This window comes from Urocitellus parryii, chromosome 3, assembly GCF_045843805.1.
Source record: "Urocitellus parryii isolate mUroPar1 chromosome 3, mUroPar1.hap1, whole genome shotgun sequence".
NCBI classification, from domain to species: domain Eukaryota; kingdom Metazoa; phylum Chordata; class Mammalia; order Rodentia; family Sciuridae; genus Urocitellus; species Urocitellus parryii.
In genome coordinates, this window is record NC_135533.1 from 91,872,586 (window position 1) to 91,895,520 (window position 22,935).

At 37.8% G+C, this 22,935-nt stretch overlaps 1 protein-coding gene across 2 annotated transcripts in view; it reads right to left on the reverse strand.

The window, feature by feature from the left end:
- The window catches only part of Dpy19l1 (dpy-19 like C-mannosyltransferase 1), a 95,873-nt gene extending 73,400 nt beyond the window's left edge, over nucleotides 1–22,473 (reverse strand). For both annotated transcript variants that reach the window (XM_026387637.2, XM_077796779.1), the window contains exons 1-3: nucleotides 22,108–22,473; nucleotides 3,355–3,379; nucleotides 2,639–2,726 (exon numbers count right to left, since the gene is read on the reverse strand). In XM_026387637.2, coding sequence (XP_026243422.2) covers nucleotides 2,639–2,726; nucleotides 3,355–3,379; nucleotides 22,108–22,405 — 411 coding nt within the window. In that variant the 5' untranslated portion in view covers nucleotides 22,406–22,473. The remainder of the gene's footprint in view (nucleotides 1–2,638; nucleotides 2,727–3,354; nucleotides 3,380–22,107) is intronic.
- Between the last annotated feature and the right edge of the window lie 462 nt (nucleotides 22,474–22,935).

The following is a 22,935-nucleotide window of genomic DNA, read 5'->3' on the forward strand; positions in this document are numbered from 1 at the left end:
TCACAACAACAACAAAAAAAACTTACAAATAATGAGACAACCAGGCATGGTACCATTAGGGATAACTGGATCATACCTCAACATTGTAAAAGCAATCTATGATAAGCCACAGGCCAGCATCATTCTGAATGGAGAAAAATTGAAGGCATTCCCTCTAAGATCTGGTACAAGACAGGGATGCCCTCTCTCACCACTTCTGTTCAACATAGTCCTCGAAACACTGTCCGGAGCAATTAGACAGACGAAAGAAATTAAAGGCATAAAAATAGGAAAAGAAGAACTTAAATTATCACTATTTGCAGATGATATGATTCTATACCTAGCAGACCCAAAAGGGTCTACAAAGAAGCTATTAGAGCTAATAAATGAATTCAGCAAAGTGGCAGGATATAAGATCAACACGCATAAATCAAAGGCAATCCTGTATATCAGCGACAAACCCTCTGAAACGGAAATGAGGACAACTACTCCATTCACAATATCCCCCCAAAAAATAAAATACTTGGGAATCAACCTAACAAAAGAGGTGAAAGATTTATACAATGAAAATTACAGAACCCTAAAGAAAGATATAGAAGAAGACCTTAGAAGATGGAAAAATATACCCTGCTCATGGATAGGCAGAACTAACATCATCAAAATGGCGATATTACCAAAAGTTCTCTATAAGTTCAATGCAATGCCAATCAAAATCCCAACAGCATTTCTTGTAGAAATGGATAAAAGAATCATGAAATTCATATGGAATAATAAAAAACCCAGAATAGCAAAAACAATGCTAAGCAGGAAGTGTGAATCAGGCGGTATAGCGATACCAGACTTCAAACTATACTACAGAGCAATAGTAACAAAAACAGCAATAGTAACAAAAACCACCTGGTACCAAAACAGGCGGGTGGACCATTGGTACAGAATAGAGGACGCAGTAACCAATCCACAAAACTACAACTATCTTATATTTGATAAAGGGGCTAAAAGCATGCAATGGAAGAAGGATAGCATCTTCAACAAATGGTGCTGGGAAAACTGGAAATCCATTTGCATCAAAATGAATCTGAATCCCTATCTCTCACCATGCACAAAAGTTAACTCAAAATGGATCAAGGAGCTTGATATTAAATCAGAGACACGGCATCTGATAGAAGAAAAAGTTGGTTATGATCTACATACTGTGGGATCGGGCTCCAAATTCCTCAATAGGACACCCATAGCACAAGAGTATACAAGACCACCTAGGAAGCATTTGTTCCAGAAAAAGAAGTCAAATCTTTGCCATGAAGATTTTAATTTATATAAAATCAATCAACAAATGTATGAAAAAAATGTTCATCATCTCTAGCAATCAGATAAATGCAAATCAAAACTACTCTAAGATATCATCTCACTCTAGTCAGAATGGCAGCTGTTATGAAGACAAACAACAATAAGTGTTGGAGAGGATGTGGGGGAAAAGGTACACTCATACTCTGCTGGTGGGACTGCAAATTGGTGCAGCCAATATGGAAAGCAGTATGGAGATTTCTTGGAAAATTCGGAGTGGAACAACTATTTGACCCAGCTATCCCTCTCCTTGGTCTATACCCAAAGGACTTAAAAATAACATACTACAGGGACACAGCCACATCGATGTTTATAGCAGCACAATTCACAATAGCTAAACTGTGGAACCAACCTAGATGCCCTTCAATAGATGGATGGATAAAAAAAAAAATGTGGCATATATACACAATGAAATACTACTCAGCAATAAAAGAGAATAAAATCATGGCACTTGCAGGTGAATGGATGGAGTTAGAGAACTGAAGTTAGCCAATCCCAAAAAAACAAATGCCCAATGTTTTCTTTGATATAAGGAGGCTGATTCATAGTGGGGTAGGGAGAACATGGTAGGAATAGAGGAACTCTAGACAGGGCAGAATGTGGGGGAGGGGGCTTGGGGTTAGAAATGATGGTGGAATGTGATGGACATTATTATCCAAAGTACATGTATGAAGACACAAACTAGTGTGAATATACTTTGTATACAACCAGAGATATAAAATATTGTGCTCTATATGTGTATAATATAATAAAAATTGTAATGCATTCTGTTGTCACATATAAATAAAAGAAAATAATTTTAAAAAGACTTCAATCTATCAATTTTCAGGAAAATCAGGACAGAGAAACACAATAAACACATGAATTATTGTGAATAATTCTATAAAAAAGTAATCTGAATTCAACAAATAAATAGTCAAAAACAAAACAACAAAAAGTGAGAAGGGAAATTTATAGATTTTAAGTCTCAGGAGATACATAAACTAAATGCAATATAGAGACATTGTTTGGATACTGATTCAAGCATACCAAATGTTAAAAAGTGCCAGTCAGGTCATTTTAACAATGATTTATATTGATGATATTAATTGTTCATTCACTTTTAACTGTGACAAAGTACAGCCCTGAGCCACACCCCCAATCCCTAAGGGTACAGATGAAGGAAAAATGGCTGTGTTTTCAGTTGTTGAACATTGGGCAGAAGGGAGTTCTCTAGTCTTTCTACTTTAAAATATTTTTTGGAAATTTTCCATGATAAAAAGCTTAAAATTTTTTAGATTCCTAAAGTACTACAATAAACTACCACCTGAAAACTAACCATTTCAGTGCGAAAAGCCATCTCCCTTTCCAATGTTGAGAGGTGAGAAAAATGACGATCATTTTCAAAGAGGTGTGTTATATGGCTCCTGGAAAAAAACAAAACAAAATAAGTGTTGAAGCTCACCCTCAGTATTATTTGTAAAAGTAACTCTAATAACAAAAATAAGAGTGTCTATAAACTTATAGATATATTTGTAATAAAACTGAAATACAATGGTGTCTATATTTTTTCACTCAGTATGTATTACATTTCTATTACAATTTGTCTCCACAAAAAAAGCACACTCAAACTAGATTTTAAAATTAAAATGAACCAGAACAATGGTATTTTAAGTCAAGCACAATAAAAACAAAGAGTAAACTGTAAATGTCATTGTGTTATCACTTCAGAAATGTATGATTAATAAAATTCATGTCTCTCTATCCAGAAGATTAAAAAAATTAATCTTCCTCTCAATATGAATACTATAATAATGTTAAGCAAAGTAGAGTCTCTAGTATAGCTTCTTTAATAATGAATGTCCTTTTTATTAAAAAATTATATCATTCTGACCCTGACTTATCATTTAAACTACTTTTTTCAGACTACTGTTATTAGTAATAAATATTCACTCTTCTTATAATGAAATTTTTTCCTTTAAACATTTGGTAAATAGCTTTGGTAAGTTAAAAACATTTGCATAAAATATACCATTGGAGATAAAGCAATCTTACCAGTGCAACACGGCTGCAAAGGCAGCTGAAATAAAACAGAAATTGAAATTATTATTTTAACATAAGGAAATATTTTCATTTTATAGAGATACCCTTCAAAGACAAGCTTGCCAAATTTTGAGATGTGGAACTATTGGGACTAACCTTAGAGATTGGGAAAAGAATATTAGATCTTTAAAAGCACTGGGGCTAAGTTTAAAATACCAGCAGAAGGGATCAGAGGGGAATGAAGCATATATGCACAATTTTCATTCAATCATATATTTCAGCAAAATACATGAGAGCCTATCATTTGCCAAACACTACCTAGGAACCATAAGATGGAAACTATCATGAATAGACCTGAGAGAAGAAAAGAAGCAATAGGTGAGGGTAGCATAAAATAAAGAAATATGGTGGCTTGAGGGAACAAGACTAGAAGAAGTAGTAAAGGAGGAAGTATCACTTTTTATATACTATTACAATGTCAGAGTTTTGACAATAAGTCTTACTCCTGTTTTTCAACAAATACAAAGTGAAAGAAGTAAAGGAGGGAGAAGGAGGTGGATTTAAAAAAAGGAAGAATGAAAATATATGAGAGAAAAAGCTAACATCATCATCAATCTCACATGAGAATCAGTAGTTTGCTTTCTGTCCAAGTACAAAGAACATATTAAGATGAATCCAGACAACACCAATCAACTTTCTTATATAACAAGAACACCTGATTGCAGGTTCCTAATTAACAACTGCTCAGGACTCAAACTATGAAAATGTTCTTTGAAGTGAAAATTAAATGGCTCATATAATACTGCTTTATTTTTAAAGCAGTATTTTTTATTGAAAAACTCATTTTGCCTTTAAGATATTAATGGTTACAAAAGACAGTTATTCTTTTTAATCATAGAAAATTATGAACATTTATCTTGGTTTGTCACTTAACTTTTTAAGTTACTGGGTATTTTTATTCACTGAAATTTTTTTTCTTTTAAAAATAGATTTGTTGCCAAATCTACCATTTGCATCCTTTAAAGACTTGAGCTTTATTTTCTCAATGATTCAACTATTATTTTCTGAATGAGTCATTCTTCTTTCCTGAATGTAAATGATATCTTTTTCCTATAGAGGACTTGTAAAATAGACTTTGGTAATTCCTTTGAGTTTATGATTAGAATTTCATTTATAAATTAAATGAAGAAAAATGTACATTTTATTTAGTCTTCATATCCATAAACAGTGTATTACTTCAATTATTCAATTGCTTTTTAATTTCCCTTGAAGAAAACACTATCTACATAGTTAATCCAAGGGGAATACCTCTTATATGCAATTCTTGGAACCAGAAATGTTTCAAAGTTTGGATGTTTTCAGATTTTAGAATATTTTCATACACATAAAATATTGAAAACTTGGGGATGAAGCTAAAGTCTAAACATGAAATTTACTTAGATTTCATATATATCTTATACATGTAACCTGAAGGTAACTTAAGTACAACTGCATTTTGACTGACCAGTCTCATGAGGTCAGGTGTTCAACGTTTCACTTGTGGCATCATGTCAGCACCCAAAATAATTCTGATATTGGAACATTCTAGATTTGGGATTAGAGATAATCTATTCATATTTCCTAAGTGCTCCATTTCAACATTTTTTTGCTGCTAATATCCATGAAGTCTTTTTTCATATACTATTGGATATTACCTTTAATATATTTATTTTTGAAGAGTATTTATTTTGTAATGCAGAGCTTAGCTTATTTGTAAACTATTAATTCACAGGGTTCTTATTGTTTTTAATTCTCCAATTTAAACAATATTACTTGCAAATAATAATTTTTCTCCTAAACCATAATTTTACTATTAGCATCTTCTTCCCATTTGATAACAATAATAATAAACTTCTAGAATACTACTAAACAATTGTGGTAAAAGAAGGCATTCTTGACTTCAACAGACTTTAATAGCAATGCATTTCACATCGTGCCCTTAAGTCAACCTCTGACCTTCACAATGCTGGAATGAGAACTAGAACTTTTAAAGGTCATCATCCTTCTATATCCCTTTCAATTTTGTAGAATAATTTGAAGAGCACTGGCATTAGTTCTTCTTTAAAGGTCTGGAGAATTTAGCTGGGAATCCATCTGCTCCTGGGTTTTTCCTTGTTGAAAGGCGCTTTCTTAGTGCTTGTATCTTGTTGCTAGTTACTGGTTAGTTTAGGCTTTCTACACCCCCTTAACTCAATTTTGGCAGGTCATATGTGTCTAGAAATAGATTCATTTCTTCTAAGTTTTCCAATTTCTTAGAGTAAAAGTTTTCAAAATAGTCTCTAATGATCCTCTGGATTTCTGTCTATGGTGATCTCTCCTTTTTGTTTCTAATTTTGTTAATCTGTGTCTTCTCTCTTTTGGTTAGTTTTCTTTTTTTTTTTTTTCCCTAAATTTCATTGATTTTAGTTCTGATCTTGATTATTTCCTTCCTTCTATTGGTTATATAACTGGAATGTTCTTGTTTTCCTAGACCTCAGGATGTAATTGTTAGGTTGTTTATTTGGGATTTTTCTGATTTTCTTATGTAGGCAGTTATAGCTACAAAATTTCCTCTTAGAACCACCATCATAGTGTCCCAATGGTTCTGGTATATTGTATCACTATTCTCATTTGATTGTTAAGAGTTTTTTAATTTCTCCTGATTTCATCTACTACCCATTCTTCATTCAAAAGTGCGCCATTCATCTCCCACTTGTTTATATAATTTCTGTAGGGATTTTTGGTGTTGATTTTTAATTTTACTTCATTACAATCAGATAAGATGCAAGAAATTGTATCATTTTTCAAATACTTGCTAAGAGTTACTTTGTTGCCTGGAATATTATCTTTTTGGAGAAGGTTCCAAGGGCAGCTGAGAAGATAGTGTATTCGCCTTGTTGGATGAAATAGTCTACAGATGTCTGTGAAGGCCATTTGATTTAAAATGTTTTTACGTCCATACAGTCTTCCAAGTTGACATCTGGATGACCTATCTATTGGTGAGAGAGGTGTGTCACAGTCACCAGTATTATTATACTGGGGTCTGCTTGAGTGTTTCTGTAGGGTCTGTTTTATGTAATTAAGTGCACCAACATTTGGAACATAAACATTTATGCTTGTTATATCTTCTTGTTGATTGTTCCTGGTATTATCAGTATAAAATTACCTTCTTTGTCTCTTCTCATTCATTTTGATTTAAAGCCTGCTTTGTCAGATATGAGTAGTTACTACTGCTTGTTTTCAGGCTCAATTTGCATAGTATATCAATTTCCATTCTCTCACTTGCAGCCTGTAGCCATCTTTTCCTATAAGGTGAGTCTCAAACAACATATAGTTGAACCTTGTTTTTTAATCCATTCTACCTGCTTATATATTTAATTGGGAAGTTGAAACCATTCACATTCTATGTTATTATACAGAGTTGATTATTAATTCCTGCCAGTTTGACTTATTCCTAATATTTAATTTGGTCCAGTTTCTCATTTGCTTAGCAATTCTTCAAATGAGATTTGATCACTAGTGGGCTCTGGGATTTGGGGATTTTGTTTGTTTGTTTGTTTGTTTCTGTGTGAACCATTTAAGTGTTTTCTGAAGTGCTGGTTTAGTAGTCATGAATTCTTGTAAGTTTCTGCTTTTCTTGAAAAGTTTTTATTTCTTCTATGATTCTAAAGGATAGCTGTCCTGAATATAGCAATCTTGGTTCCCAGTTATTTTTTTTTTTTATATTTCTCTCTTTCCCCCATTATTTTATTTCAGGATTTGGAACACATCATTCCCAGCCCTCCTGGCTTTTAGAGTTTTTGCTAAGAAATTGGAAGTAATTCTGATTGGATTGCCTCAAAAAACAACCTGACCTTTTTCTCTTCAGGCATTTAAAATTCTGTTATCTTTCTGTAACTATAATGTGTCATGAAAAAAGTTGTTTTGCTCTTGTCTATTTGGGGTTCTAAATGTCTCCTGTATCTGGATGTCCAGCTCATTCTCAAGGTTTGAAACTTTTTTCTGTTATTATTTCTCTGAAGAGGTAATCCATGCCATTAGCTTGAATCTCACAACCCTCTTCAATTCCAATCATTGTTAAATTTGGTCTCTTAAGTTGTCCCAGAGTTCTTGTATATTCTGGTCATTCTTTTTTTATCATGTGAATTTTCAAAGTCAGCCACTTTGTCTTCCAGTTCTGAGATTTTGTCTTTGGCATGGTCTACTCTATTATGGAGACTTTCAACAGAATATTTTATTTGATTTATTATGTCTTTTGCTTCCAAGATTTGTTTGTTTTTCAGAATCTCTAACTAATTGAATTTCTCATATCCTGTACTGACTTTCTCACTTCATTCAGTTGCTTTTCTGTGTTCTCTTCAAATTCATTATTTTTATAATCATTCTTTAAAATTCCTTCTGATATTTCATCCACTTCAGTATCTATGGAGTTGGCTATTGGCAAATTATAAACTTTAGAAGGCACTGTATTATCTTGATTTTTCATAGTCCTTGAATCTCTGTTTTTGTTTTACACATATCCTGGAATATTCTTCCACTCTTATGTGGGGGCCTTTTTAGAGTATAACCTCCTCCTAAGTGTTCTAGAGCGATCAAGATTAACATCCATCATAGTATGGTATCCACATCCTTTGTGTTAATTATGTTTTTGCTAAAGGAGTGAATATCCTTGAGTGGGATCTGAGAGACATCCTGGCTCTTCCTACTTAGAGGTCTGGCTATTAGTTTAGAGGTTTTTGACTCTTCTACTCTCTTTATTAAAATATCACTTTAGTCTAGTATGGTTAATTTGTGTATGTGCTGTCTTCTGGGTGGGATTAGTTCAGCAGTAGAGTCTCTGCCCTGTCAATTTATAGTGTCCTTGAAGATTCCCAGCATCTCACAGAAAAGGGGGAAATAAACATTAGTAACAACCAAAGCAAACAACATACAGCATTAAAACAAATACCCATTGCCTATTATGACATCTACAGCATTAATTACCACAAAAAGAAGAATGATCGGGTCAACAAATGCCAACAGCAAAACATAATCAATAGCTGTGAAGCAGACTTGGCACCAAGTATTAACTATGCCCTCCACAGTACTAATAATTGCAACAGCATGAATGGGGGACAGGAGTTATATAAATGAAACAGTTCTAAATGGCGGTAAAAATACAGTTCATTAAGAGGAAAAAATGTAATAATGTAAACCCCTCAGGTAAAATAAAATTTTGAAAATCCAATGTCAACAGAACAAATGTAAAAGAGACTGAAAAAATAATGGAGCTATATATAAAGGAAAAGGAAAAGAAAGAAAAAAGTAAATTGAGAACAAGAAAATTTGACTATTAGAGAATAAAAGAAAGAGAAACAAACTACAGAACAAAAAACCCTAACCCTCAAAAGAAAAGGAAAAATAACTAATGTAAAAAATGCTAAAAATAAGAAAACAGAAATGAGTACATATATGTATATATATCCACAAACCAATCAGCACAGCAAGAACACCAAATTAAAAATAAAAGAAAAAAGGATTCTTAATGAAAAATGAGAATTGTCTCCACTAAGGTAGATAAAACTATCAATAAGGCTGGATGGTCACTGCCTATGCCCAACTGTCTTTTCCATTTTTTTTTTAGGCTATGTACAGCAAGAGAGAGTGCACACAAGCATGCATGCTCAAGCTAGAGCTATAGGTTGTTAACCCCTTTCTTTTTGTGTTGCTCACCCAGCTGCCAGTTGGAGTAGCCTAAAACTGAAGCTGGTTGAAACAGCTCTGACTTCTCTTCTCATCAGTGTAAGGCAGAGTACAATGGGAAATACTATAGACTGGAGTTTTTTCCAGACAAACCAGATCAATATACGTCCAAGGTGGGGCTGCTATAGAGTTCCAAGAAGGGAGCTCTGGAAGCTGGGGCTTAGGTCTAATCATGATTAGGAATTTTGTTGGGTGGTATCTGCAGTGGAGAGATTAGATCAATATACCTGGAGGGCTAGGCAGATGCTGATCTCTGCTGAGAGTCTGGATCTCAAAAGCCTCCCAAGAATTCTACTTCCTGGGCAGGGGAATCAGACCTCCACTAGTCTCATACACTCTGCTGCCCACAAATATGGCCTCCCCAGGCTTTGTCCCTAAGTATATTCACACCCACCTACTCAGTCTCCCAAACCTCTTCACCAGGTCATGTGAGTCACTGAACTCAGAGGGAAAGTAAGTTGGACTCCCCTCCTTATTTCTGACTTGAATTCCCCTGTGTACAATCTTTTCTGTGCCCATTTTACTCAATTTCTGCTAAGTATTTGCTAGGTCACAGGATAGGTGCTTGCCAGGGCAGTATGGTAATGTCTGCTACAATGTCCCAGGTTCCCACAGCAGCCAGCTACCATGTGGCCTCCTCAAGATGGTTCCCTTCTCAGTTCTCCACAGCCAGCTGTGAAATCATAGCACTTTTCAAACACCAGTTCACTGTGCAGCCTCTAGACCAGCTATGTTCAGGTTACAGGTTTTTCCAGGCCAAATTTGTCCATTGTATTTCTCTTTATTTTATCTCTCCCCTCTGTAGTAAACCAGGACCACTGCCATGGGCACAAGTAATGTACTCTTTCTTGTTCTTTGGTCAATGCACCCAAATTTCTGGGTTTCTAAGACACTGTAACTATCCAATATTGAATTTCAGTGACATTCCTCTTTCACCCACCTTGCTGAGAAGCAACATTCCTGCTGCTTAAACCACAGAGCAACCGGAAATGCAGCCTTCTCCTCAAATCTGCCTTCTTAAAGTTCCTTAGGTGAGGATTTGTAGTAGATAACCATAAGACAAATACAACAAAACAATGTGAACCTGGATCCAATGTGACAAGAGTTCCCATCATAAATACTGACTATATGGAATACAATAATAGCAATGTGCTAATGTTTATTGAGAGTCCACATATTATATACACAATATGTCACTCTCTCAGTGCTCTGTGAATATCAGGTAAAGAGTTTAGTCAGAGCTTACCAATCAGTAGGCCTTGAAGTTCCAAGAGTAAGAGAGAAAGTCCCTAAGACCAGTAACCTCTTGTCTTAAAAAAAAAAAAAAAAAAAAAATCCATTTACCTTACTGTGCTATACAAGTATACTCAAATTTCTATGTGTCATGATGTGAAAAGGACTGAAAAACGCTGAACTAGTTTAAAAAAGGAAAAACAAGCAAGGTTCAGAGAAAACATCATTCAGCAACAATATAGAGCCCCAATACTCCAAACCCTAGTACTAACTAGAATGGAACTAAATAAAACCAGACACTTAAGTATTTAATCCAGGGATATTTTTAAAACTCACAAGTGATTCAGATGTATAATCAAGGTTGATATTATTGACAAAGAGAAAGCCTGGGACAAAATCTGGGTAATTTTTTCAAACTTCAATGTGAGAATTGGCTCCTTGCTATTCCAGGTATCCTGGAGCCTAAAAATAACTGCATTACCTGGGAGCTGGTTGGAACACAGGACTCAGGTCCCATCTCACTCCTCCTGACTTCCAACCTATATTTTAACAAGATCACCTGAGGTAATACCTAACCACTTCTAAGAGTGATGTCTCAACACTGATACCATATTGGAATCCCCTCATAGCTTTACCCATTACGAGATCTGACTGAGGGCTGATTCTAACATGGAACTGGAGGTAAGGTGAAAACACTGACGGCAGAGAGGCATGCTAAGACACATCCCTAAGCCCCACTCTCAAGAGATCCTAATTCTACAGATCACTCTAGGGTTCAGAAACCTACATTTTTAACAAACCCTCAGGTGATTTCATATAGTCCAGACTTTGAGATGTGGTATAGTTATAGCAGAAAAGTCAATAAGACGAACATGGTAACATTTCAGGTATGAGATAAGGAGGCCTGAATAGCAGTGACATGAGCTTAATTAGAAAAAGGCAAATATAAATTCAAAAGATAACTCTGAAGGAGAAACTGGCAAAACTTGACAGGTGAAAAAAAGGATTAAGAAAGGCAAAGAATTAAAATTATTTTTTTACTTCCCTGCTAAGAAAGTCATTTCTAAGAAGAAATATTTCTTAGGTTTTATATGATTTATAACTTAATTAGCCTCTCAGAGTCTCATCTGCACAAAACAAAATATGTGGAATTTTTACTTGGTTATCTCTAATCCTAGCACTTAAAGACCTTGAAGAATAACCTACAGCTTTGCAAACACTTTGGACTTCATACTCTCCAAAATAACTGCACAGTGTTTTTCTATTTTCTATTTTCATTTCAATCTTCCCCATCTCCAAACTACAAAGTGTTGACAGGTTGGGCCCTTTTAATTGGTTTTCTCTTTTGAATTTGGGGAAAAATCCAATTTTGAATAGGAAAAGAAGCAATGAGTTCAATTTTCTAGTAGAGATATTGAGTCTCAAACCAAGAAGCAGGATTGCTTTTAAAATTCAGAGTCATGATTTGAAGAAACTACAGCTCTAGTAAGTTGGAGAGTTCAAGGTGGTCTACATGGTGATGGTTTTTAAGACTGATTTAAGTTAATCAGAGTCTCTGCCATATATTTGGCACTGAGCAAAACAGTGCTTATAAAGGGTTTTTTAAAAATTAGAAACTCTTAATTATAATAACAATGTCTCAACATCTGTTTATCAGTTGCAGTTTACAAAGCACTTTCGCATATCAAGCAGAAATGATCCAGGAGTCCTTTTGAGACAAAAGTGGTTCTTATTTTCCCATGAGGCCCGCGGTCACATGACTGGAATGCAGTAAGGTCTGGAGAGAGCCCAGGGTTTCTTTCACTCCAAGCTCAGGCATGAAAATGTTGAGCACATTTAACCAAAAGGGTGCACTGGCACACAGCACACAAGGATGCCTTAGAAATCACAAAAACATCAAGGATTGAATGGTTTCTTTTAAAATGAATATATGAAAACAGCAGAGAATTAAAAGTATGTATCACCACCCTAAACAGAACATAATTACGCTTCTAAAAAGAGAAATTTACAAAGTTGGTTCTCATATATTTAAATATTTATGTACAAATACTAAAGTAAGCAATGCTTAATGCAATTATTCAGTGTATGAGTTTTAAAAACAATAAATTCTAACTTCCTTCAAAAGTCTTTGCCTTATATAATGTGAAAATATTTCTAAATTGACAAAATTAATAATCTCCATAAAGGATCTTCATCTTTCTTGTTGGAAAAAAAAATGCATTTCAGTGTTTGAAGAACAAATAGCTAGATAAAATATACAACCAAAATAATAATGATAGCTTCTTAAATACTTCTAAACATACAGATGGAAGCTGCAAAACTTTAGTAACCATGGGAAAAGTGTTGAAGCTTTGTCTCTTCACTAGAGGAAAAAATAAATCAACACACATGACATACATTCAGGCCCATCACATTCAACAAAGATTTTAACAAGTTCATTGCCTGTTACACCATTCCAATCTTAACATTACAAAGTCACTCCAAATTTCAAACTGTCCTTGGATATCACAGTGTCTTGCTTATCATTTAATTTGGATGATTACAAACATTGTGGCACTATTTTTACTCTGCTTTTATAGCATTGCCAAACTACCAACACAGTTTTTAAAAATCAGAATTTATTAGTTTTTAAAAGTTAATTATGAATTACAAAATGAAAACTAACAGGATTATAGGATAAAAAAAATCAGAGTGATTCCCAAATGAGCAGAGCCAGCAACACAGTGCTCTTTTTAAGAGTTGTCAGGTCTTAGAGGACATATGAGGTTATCTTCCCATTAATATGCCTTTGACTGTTGCCTAACACTTTAGATCTGAAATCCACAGTTCAACAGATGTGATTAACAAAGGCGAGAGATCTTAATTTCAATACCAAACTTAATCACAGGGAACTCAGCAATGACATTGGGCTACTGACCTGGTCCTACTTTATTTCCCTGCAAGTAAAATTCTAGGCAGTAGACTTTAAGTTCTAGAATATATGAAATTTCCATGGACATCAAAGATAAGAAAAGAGTGAAAAACAAGGAGCAGGGTGCATTGGTGCATGCCTACGATTCAAGCTATTTGGAAGGCTAAGGTAGGAAGATTGCAAGTTCAGGCCAACCTAGGCAACTTAGCAAGACCCAAGACCCAGTCTCAAAATAAAATTTTTAAAAGAACTTTGGGGCGGGGGGGGGGGGGGGGGGGGCATTAAATAAACTCTATATAGGGCAAAGAGGAAGGAGGGGAAGGGAGGGGGCATAGGGGTAGAAAAGAAGGTGGAATGTGATGGTCATCATTACCCTAAGTACATGTATAAGGTCAGGAAGGATGTGACTCTACTTTGTGTACAACCACAGATATGAAAAATTGTGCTCTATATGTGTAATATGAATTGTAATGCATTCTGCTGTCATATATAACTAAAAATTTTTTTAAAGATATTAGTGCTACAGTATACTAATAGATAAAAAATAATCTCCATCTTTGAGCAGTACTATGAACTACCCTGAAACTTTGGTAAGTGATTTGGTAACAGTTATGTTAACCCTCACTGCTATAATAAGCTAACATTACAAAATACCACCCAAGCATTCATCACGTGGTTGTAACAGTGCTGAAAACACACCTAAAAACTGGCTACTTTAGAAGGATGTCAAACACAGGGAAAGAAGCCAAACAAACATGAAGGGACATAAACTGTTCATTTAAAAGTGCCCTCAGGGAAGAAAAATAATAAGGCTGAGAATATAAAAATAGGACTAAAGCACAAAAATATGCTACAACAGTTGTAGCATTATGTATTCTGAAAATTAATTCTGCCACTTTTTAAAAGTATTCCTATTAAATGAATCTTAATTGAATTATGAAGGGTCATCCATGAAGAACTAATCTTCTTTATGAGACTAAATAACAAAATAAAGGTCTGGACCTAAAAATAGGTGTAATTTTACTACTTTTAATGATTCACAACCATCAAAAAGAGTAAAGAAAATTAGCAGATTCAAGCTGATGACAAATGATGAACTAGCAATGTAAGAATTTACGACTAAACATACAAAGTCTCAAGCTACTCCACCCGTACATAGGTACACAGGTCTATAGTCTTGTGAAATGTAAATATCTCATTAACATGAACTTCAGGAGACATTAATACACCTAACATATTCATTAAAAGACATTCATACAACTTGACAAGATTGTTTAAAATGTTCAAATTTTAGCAACACCGAAACATATGTATATACATAATTAAAATGTTATCTGCTTTCAGTCTTTATTGGCCAAAAATTAACCACAAATTGAGAATACATCCTTCAATTTACACAAACTAAATTCAGCACATTTGTTATTTATGACTACTCATGAGCATCTCATATTCATAAATCCTCATACCAGAGCATTTTTTTAATAATAAAATATGGCATTTATACACAATGGAATACTACTCAGCACTAAAAAATAACAAGATCATGGCATTCGAAGGGAAATGGATGGCATTAGAGCAGATTATGCTAAGTGAAGTTAGCCAATCCCAAAAAAAACAAATGCCAAATGTCTTCTCTGATATAAGGGAAGTGACTCAAAATGGGGTAGGGAGGAAGAGCATGGGAAGAAGATTACCTCTAGATAGGGAAGACAGGTGGGAGGGAAAGGGAGGGAGAAGGGAAATTGCATGGATGGTGGAAGGAGACCCTCATCGTTATACAAAATACATGTATGAAGATGTGAGGAAAAAAAAAGAATAGAGAAGTGATGGGAGGGGAGGGGAGGGTATGGGAGGAAAGGAAGGATAGTAGAATGAAATAGACACTATTATTACTGTGTGTATTATGTGACTACATGACCAATATGATTCTGCAATATGATTCTGTACACTCATAAAAATGAGAAATTATATCCCATCCGATTCAAATGTATGATATGTCAAGGTGACTGTACTGTCATGTGTAACTAATTAAAACAAATAAAAAATTTTAAAAATATGTTTAGGTGATGATAAATATTCTTTGTGTCAACCAAAGTCTATTTGGGGGGAAAAAATTGTTCTAAGCATTGAAGAAATTCTCTAAAAAATCTCAAATTTCATCTTACTTGCTGGCCTTCCTGGGAAATTATTGATATGATGTCTATGTATTAAACACACACTCCTGCAGCTAATGCTCAGTTGTGTCCAAGTGTTTGTCTGAAAGCAAGCACAAGAAGATGCCTAGTGATCCCTGGGTCTCCGTTTCTTTAGCTTTTCTTGTTCCTTATGCCACTTAAAATAGCCTCTGTTTCCACTTCTTATTCCAATACCTCTATGTACGATCCTCTTTCCTTATTCCCTCTGAAGAAGGAAGAAACAAGAAAACTAACACTTATGAGAAATGAATGCTGGAGATTCATTTCTTCCCTTACTACACTCTCACCCTAGATAAGATGAAGTACAGTACAGCAGTTAAAAGAATAAACTCAGGAGCCAAACTGCCTGGCTTCAAATCCTGACCCTTCCACATAGGAGGGATGACCCTGGGCAAGTTACTTAACACCTGTGCCTCAGATTCCCCTCTAATAAAATAATTATGGTAATCACAATGCCATGGTGATTACTGACTTAACAGTGAAGTGAGTTAATCTAAAGCTGCAAGAACAAAATCTGGCACAGATCCCCTTATCAGTATAAGATGCTTTTCATGGGAATATTCATGAATTCAACTCCTATAAATTTGAATAGCACTGATTGGATAAAACCTCCTTATTTTTCTGTCTCTCCACTCAGACCATCTTTCTTATGTTCTACCACCTTACCTGACTTTCTCCTTGGACATCTCACAGTTGTCTCCAAAATAATACAACAAGATAAAATTCTAGCTCCTTTTCCTCAAACCTGTCTTCTCATCCACACCCCTAGTCTTTACTGTCTCTGTGAATACTACCATTATTTCCCCAATTATAGCAGCCAAAATTCTATTCATATCGCCTCCCTTTCCCTAAAACCAACACCAATTCATCAATAAGTTCCATCATTTCTACCTCCAAAATATACCTGAAAATCCACCCACTTCTCTCCCTCTCCACACACCTCCTTTGTCGGCACCAACAAATCCCACTGGGTCTCTAGAAGAACTTCCTCTCTGGCCTCTCAGCCTTCATGAAACCAAATATTGCCTCAAGCCATTTGTGAGTTTCTCAAGGTAAAAATGTAAACACGTTACTCTTGTTCAACACCCCTCAGTGGTATCCCACTGCCTTAGGGGTGGTTAAGCTCCTTTTTGAGATCTGGTCCATGCACTACCTCCCTCTTCTTTCAACACATCTGTCCTTCCTTAGCACTTGCTGTCTGCTGCATCCACAATGCTGCTCCTCTCAACCTCTGTTCAGCTAACATCTTTCCTTCCTGAAAGTCTCACCTTTAAAGCCACTTCCCCAGAGCCTTTCTTGTCCTTATTTAAAGTGAGTGTTTCCTGGCTTGGGGCTTTTGTTTGTTCTGTTTTCCCTTCAACTGCTTTTCTTTTTCCTCTCATGCCCTCACTACAATGAACAATTATCTTTTTTTTTTTTTTTTTTTTTTTTTGTCTACCTCCTCTTTCTAGGTTGTAAGTTCCACAAAGGTAAAAGCTACTGAGTCGTATAAATCTTATGCCCAACAACAAGCACCTGATTTAGTAGACATTCATAATTGATGAATATGAATAAACCCACTGTCTATTTTACATATATTCTTGTTTTTTTAGAGGAAAAGTTTATTTGGGAGCTCATGGTTTCAGGTATCTCAGTTCATAGCCAGCTCTGTTCCTCCAGGCTCAAGACATGATGATCAGGAAGCAGAGAGAGACTCCACTGCCTGATACAAAAGATACACCCAAAAGCATGTTCTCACTGCCCACTGTCCCACCCTGTCTACCAGCCACAGGCTACCTGCTTTCAGTTACCACTCTGTCAATCCCTATCCAGGGATTAATTCACTAATTGGGGTAAGGCTCTCATAACCCAATCATTTCACCCCTGAATGTTCTTGCACTATTCTCACACATGAACTTTTGGGGGACACCTAATATCTAAGCCATAACATTCCACCCCAGCCCCCAAAAGCTAATGCTCATCTCACAATGCAAAATACATTAAGTCCATTTTCAAGAGTCCCCATAGTCTCAACAGTTTCAAGATTGCCCAAGAGTCCAAATCCAAAGTCATCACTGAGACTCAAGGCAAACTCTAAGTGTGAGCCCCTGTAAAAATCAAAAGCAAGTTACATATGTCCAGTATATATTATATTCTTTACTATAACCAGACAAAACTTTTATATCCCATTTTAAAGAAGAGGTAATTAAGAATGAGAAATATTAAGGGAGTATAGATGCACCTTCTGTGTATAGAAACAGGATTCAAATGCAGGTCAGTATTGAAATGCCTATGCTTCTTTCATCATACCACACATCCCAGTTCCCAATACCTTGACCCAACTCTCTACCTCCATCCAGTTTCTTTCCTCTCGAGCTCCTAAGAAGGCACGGTGCTCTCAAAAGTTGTAAATAATAAAATCAGAGATTCTAAATGTTCATTTTGCCTCCTGGGGTATATTTGTCAATAGTTGGGAGGCATTTTGCTTGTCACGAGGAAGATACTAATGGCACTTAGTAGGCAGAAGCCAGAGATGTCTAAATATCCTGCCATGTATAGGACAGCCTCTCATAGTAAGAAATTCCACCAAAAAGGTAAAACTGCAGAGGTTGTAAAGTCCTGACAATAAGAACTAGGTTAGAGCAGAGGTGCAGTTGCTCCTGACCACAGGAACCAAGCAAGTAATGTGAATGAATCAAACAGGACAGATATGAGGGGGAAACACAGCTTTTATCATCTCTCTTTTCCATACTCGGGTTACCTTTATTATGTGTGTTTTACAAATGGCATTTTATTTTAGTCCCTCACCACAGACATGCTCCATGTGCATGTTTAACTTCTACATTTTTCACTTCCCCTCCTGAAACCTGGAGCCTTCTCTAGCTATCCCTCCCTCTTCCTTCTTCTAATAAGGGATGAGGGTACAAGAAATATATAGACATGTCAGATAACAAATGGCAACTGACAGCCACAGTTTAGGGAAAATAATAGAGATCAGAGAAAGCTATGGCAACTGGACTATCCATGTCCCCATGTAAAGAAGAATGTGGATTTATGTAGTTCTACCAGATTGCTGCCATGTAAGAACACTAGTTCAGTGACGCTCAGGACAGGCAAGACATTAAACTTTAAAAACCACTGATGTTTCTGTCCACCATCACATCCCAACCTCCATATTCAGCTTTAAGTGGTTTTATGTGTGCGGCTTGATCATCAGGGTATTTTAAAGTTTCCAGGTTACTTTAGTATACAGCTAAGATTGAAAATCACTGCTCTAGTGCAGGTCTCCCATTTTACCTGTGCAAAAACCAAAGCTCAGAAAAGCTAAACTTTGCTCAGACACCCAAGAAGTTTAAACAGGCATAGAATCAGAAAATAAATAAATGTTCTAGAAAGGCATTGTTTCAAACCATGGGTCATAACACTGGATCGTGAAATCAACTTACTGGTTCATAAACAGCATTTTTTAAAATAGAAAATCAGGGTATACTGCACATTATAGAATCAACATTGTTACACAGAATTTGTGTTTTTAATATGTGCACATTGCTGGTTAGTCTCCATTCTCTTTCCTTCTCTGCTTTGTTCCCAGCCCCAGGAAGCTCACACTATATAGAGTGTTTCAGTAATGTTGGTTGGTTCTGCCAATAAACAGCACTAGTGGGAGACCATAGTGTGGAAGCAGAGTGTTTGAATAGCGCTTCTTGGTGACCTTGCTCCCACAACACAGCTTTCACTGGGTATAGCTCCTGATGGAGACCCACTTCCCCTTCAGGTTGGAAGTTGATCCCATGTTCCCATGGTTGACAGTCCCTGGGTGCCTTAATGGTGCCTTTATGGTGTCCTAAACCTGCTCAAACTTCTTCTCTTTTTTTAAATTGGTACTTCATGATTATACATCATAGTGGGATTCACTGCACATTTGTACATGCATATAACATTATTTGATCAATTTCATTCCCCAGTACCTCCCCTTTTCCTCCCCTAATCCCACTCCCATCTCCTTAATCTACCCTACTGGTCTCAAATCTGCTCATACTCTAAAAATAGTTCATTAAGTGTTTCCAGCTAGACCACTGATATACATAAATAGATTAATAGTCACAAATATCTATTTACTTACTGGGTTGCATTTTCAGAGGTGTAAACAAGTTTAACTTAACTGTATTATTTACTGTGGGCTGTAGTTGAAAAATTCTGGGAAATATTGTCAATGTTCTTTCTACATCACTGCCTTCTTTGGCTGATAACAGGAAGCTATTAGGTTAAAAACTAAATATAAACATTTTGAGAACCCCTCTTTACAACTGTTATCATTAAAAAGCTAGTAAATAATTGTCAAATAAAAAATATATTAAAACATAATTTTAAACAATGCTTAACATTGCCCAACAATGGAAAGGGCCACCTTAGTAAGGCTTACCAGTGCCTAGCACATGTGGGAAAGAGCCTTAGCCACCTTCTAACTCTTAAAAATCCATCCTTCTTTCATGGAGCTTCCTTTTCTCTTTCTAAAGAGAAATGAATCCATTTTTTATCACAGCTTAATATTTAATTGTTTACTTGATCACCTTCAAATTAACTCTCAAAGAACCAAAGAACCTGCAATGCCTCTCAATAAAGAAGGCCAAAGAGCTATTTTAAAAGTTTCATTTTCAAATACTATTCAGTGTCAGCTCAACACTCATTCTGGGAGGGAAAAGAAAAAAAGAGCTGAGGCAATTTTCAAAAATGTCTAAACTGTTCCTCTCTGCAGAATCTGAGATGCTTTCTGATGCTTGGGCAAGGCATGATGGTAGGGAAGGATTAGGTATAAAATCAGTCTATGAGACAATCTCTAGACCACAGTTTGTTCATCCAATCTCCATACATCTGATGACCATGGACCAAGATAATACCCATGAATATGATCTCCCACTTTACTGTACCGCCTTCCAATGCCCAAAGGGAAAGTCAAGCAAAGTGCCACACTATTACATTGATAATTATATTTCAGTATGAACATAACTAAATTCAAATACAAGCCAATCAATATAAGAAGACTCAAATACAAGAAAAGAAGATATGCAGATAATAACAATAGGAATTATATAATTATTCCAGGGTTTTTTTCCCTCATTGCCACTTCCTGAAGAACCAATGCCATTCCATATTTTACTACAAAGTGGCTAGTTTATACTAGCCTTTCAAGAAAAGTGCAAGTTTATTCTGCCCTAAGATCTCCAAACAGTATTATGCGGTTGCTTTTACAATAGGAACTAAAATTTGTTAAATGCTTTAAAAACAAAGTACTTTCCCAAGCCTCACCCACCCCTTTTAGTTTTGCTCCTCAAGACATCCCTGTGGAGTAAGTAGGGCATGTGATAATTCCACAGAACAAAGAAAGAAAGGCTTGCAAAGGAAGTAACTTGAGACTTAAACCAAACTGAACTGATGTGCACTGGCTCTGAAGGTCTGCCTCATCCTCTGTATCATGCTGCCTCCCCAAGGTGAACTTAACCTGCACATTGGCCAGGTTTTCAAGCTCGCTTCTGAGGAAAAAATATAAGGGGGGAGGGTTGATATTGAATTTTTCTAGTCTTAAATCTACAACTTAAAAAAAGTACCCTAATAACAATACCAACCTCCCTGAGCCCATTAAAACGCACATAGTGATGATGACTGGCTTTTTATGATTGACTGGTTTCTTAATGATGCCTGTGATCTCACTGGAAGCCGATTTTGCTGTGTTCTATTTCTTACGGAATCGCAAACTCTTGGCTAAGGGAACTTTCGGTCACGAAAGGAATTTTAAAAGATAACAAGGAATAAATCACCAGTAATTAAATAATTCAATAGCCAAAATCCATTACGGCAATATAGGGAAAGGGCAGTGTTACTGCATTTCACTGGTTGACTTAGAAAAATTAGGCCTATTTCCAAACTGCTATAACTTGCCTTTTTGTAATGTCAATCAGGGAACAAAGGAAACCTGAAGTCAGTCCACAATACACGAAATGTTTCAACTTTCTTTTCATCACATCACACATCATCCATTTGGTGTATGGTAAAGGGATGGGAGAAAGGCTCTCTTCACCAAACGTCCCCAAACCACCAGGGAAGGTTAAGGCTCTGGCATCCAAAAGACAATACAACCTGGAAAGTGACGTGTACAGGGGAATCACAAATAAAGTGCCACCAGCGGTGTTTGCGGCCAAGAAGAAAACAGCACGCTAAAATTAATTATAAGTTTGGCAACTTTCTAGGACAGGCATCGTGCGTTTGCTTCAATCTCCACTGAATCGCTCCCACCAAAAGCAAACCATCCTCGCGGTCAGGGGCCAAATAACGGGAAGGCACCAATCAGCAACGCTTTAGTCTAGTTAGCGCAGACCTGTCCATTTGCGGACAGGCCGGGCAGCTGTTGATCTGGGGCCATTTTTTTTTTTTTTAAAGCTTAGACAGACAGCGGTGGGAATGGTGCTCTGAGAGCTAAGCTCTGGGAACAGGAGAGGAGGAGGTAGGAACGTCCCAGGAAAGAAGTCAGAGAAAGCTGCAAACTGGCGGGGACCATCCGACCAGATCGGGCGGCGGAAGCAAGAGGAAAGGGACAAGAAGGGAGACAAGGAAAGGAGAGGAAAGGAAAGAGACGAGCCATGCCTCAAAGTTCCGCGTCCCGCCAGCGCTCGCGCGCTTGGGGCTGCTCACCTAGCAGAAGCGTGGTCCAGGTCCGGCCGCGCCCCGCGCGCCGCAGGCCCAGCGCCCCGCGCAGCCCGGCCACCAGGCGCCCCCCCAGGCCGACCCCCGCGGGCGACACGCCGGGCTCCGCGCGGGGCCCCTTCCTGCCCGCAGCGCCCTTGCGCCCTGGGGACGGGGACGCGCGCTCGGGTCCCGGCTCCCCGGCGCCGACGTCCGGAGCCCCTCTTAGCGGCGACTGAGAGGCGCGGGGCGGCTGGGGCGGCTTGGGAGCCGCCTCCCGGTGCTTATTCCGCGCCTGCAGGACCATCTTGGCATAGTCGCGCTCGCTCGCTGCGCGCGCCCGGACGGCGGCTGGGGAACCGCGGGCTGGCTGGGCGGCCGGCGCCGCTCACTCTCTGGCTGGCGGGCGGGCGGGCGGAGGGCGGGCTGGTCCCTCCCCGCGGGCTGGGAGGCGGGGAGAGCACGAAGGCCGGGCGGCGGCTGCCTGCTTGGCTGTACGGCCAGGAGGCGGCGCCGGATTCGGGCGCCTGCCGCCGTGGCCGCCGCTCCGGTTGTCACGGCGACCGCGGAACGCCGGGGGGCGGGGGCGGGGACACCCTGCGAGCAGCGCGGCCCCGCCCCCACCGCCCCTCCGCGCCGGACGCGCGTTCCAGCTGGCCAGCGCGCACGCGCAGACTTCCGGCGCGGGCGGGGCCTGATCCTGCGGCCGCCTGGCGACCCCCGCCCTCCTCCCGGCCCTCTCCGGGCCCGTCTTCGGCTGGGGCACGGACGGCCTTCCGGAAACTATCGCTCCGCCCTTCTGGGAGAGGCGGGGAAGAAGGAAGAGCCTTCTGTAAG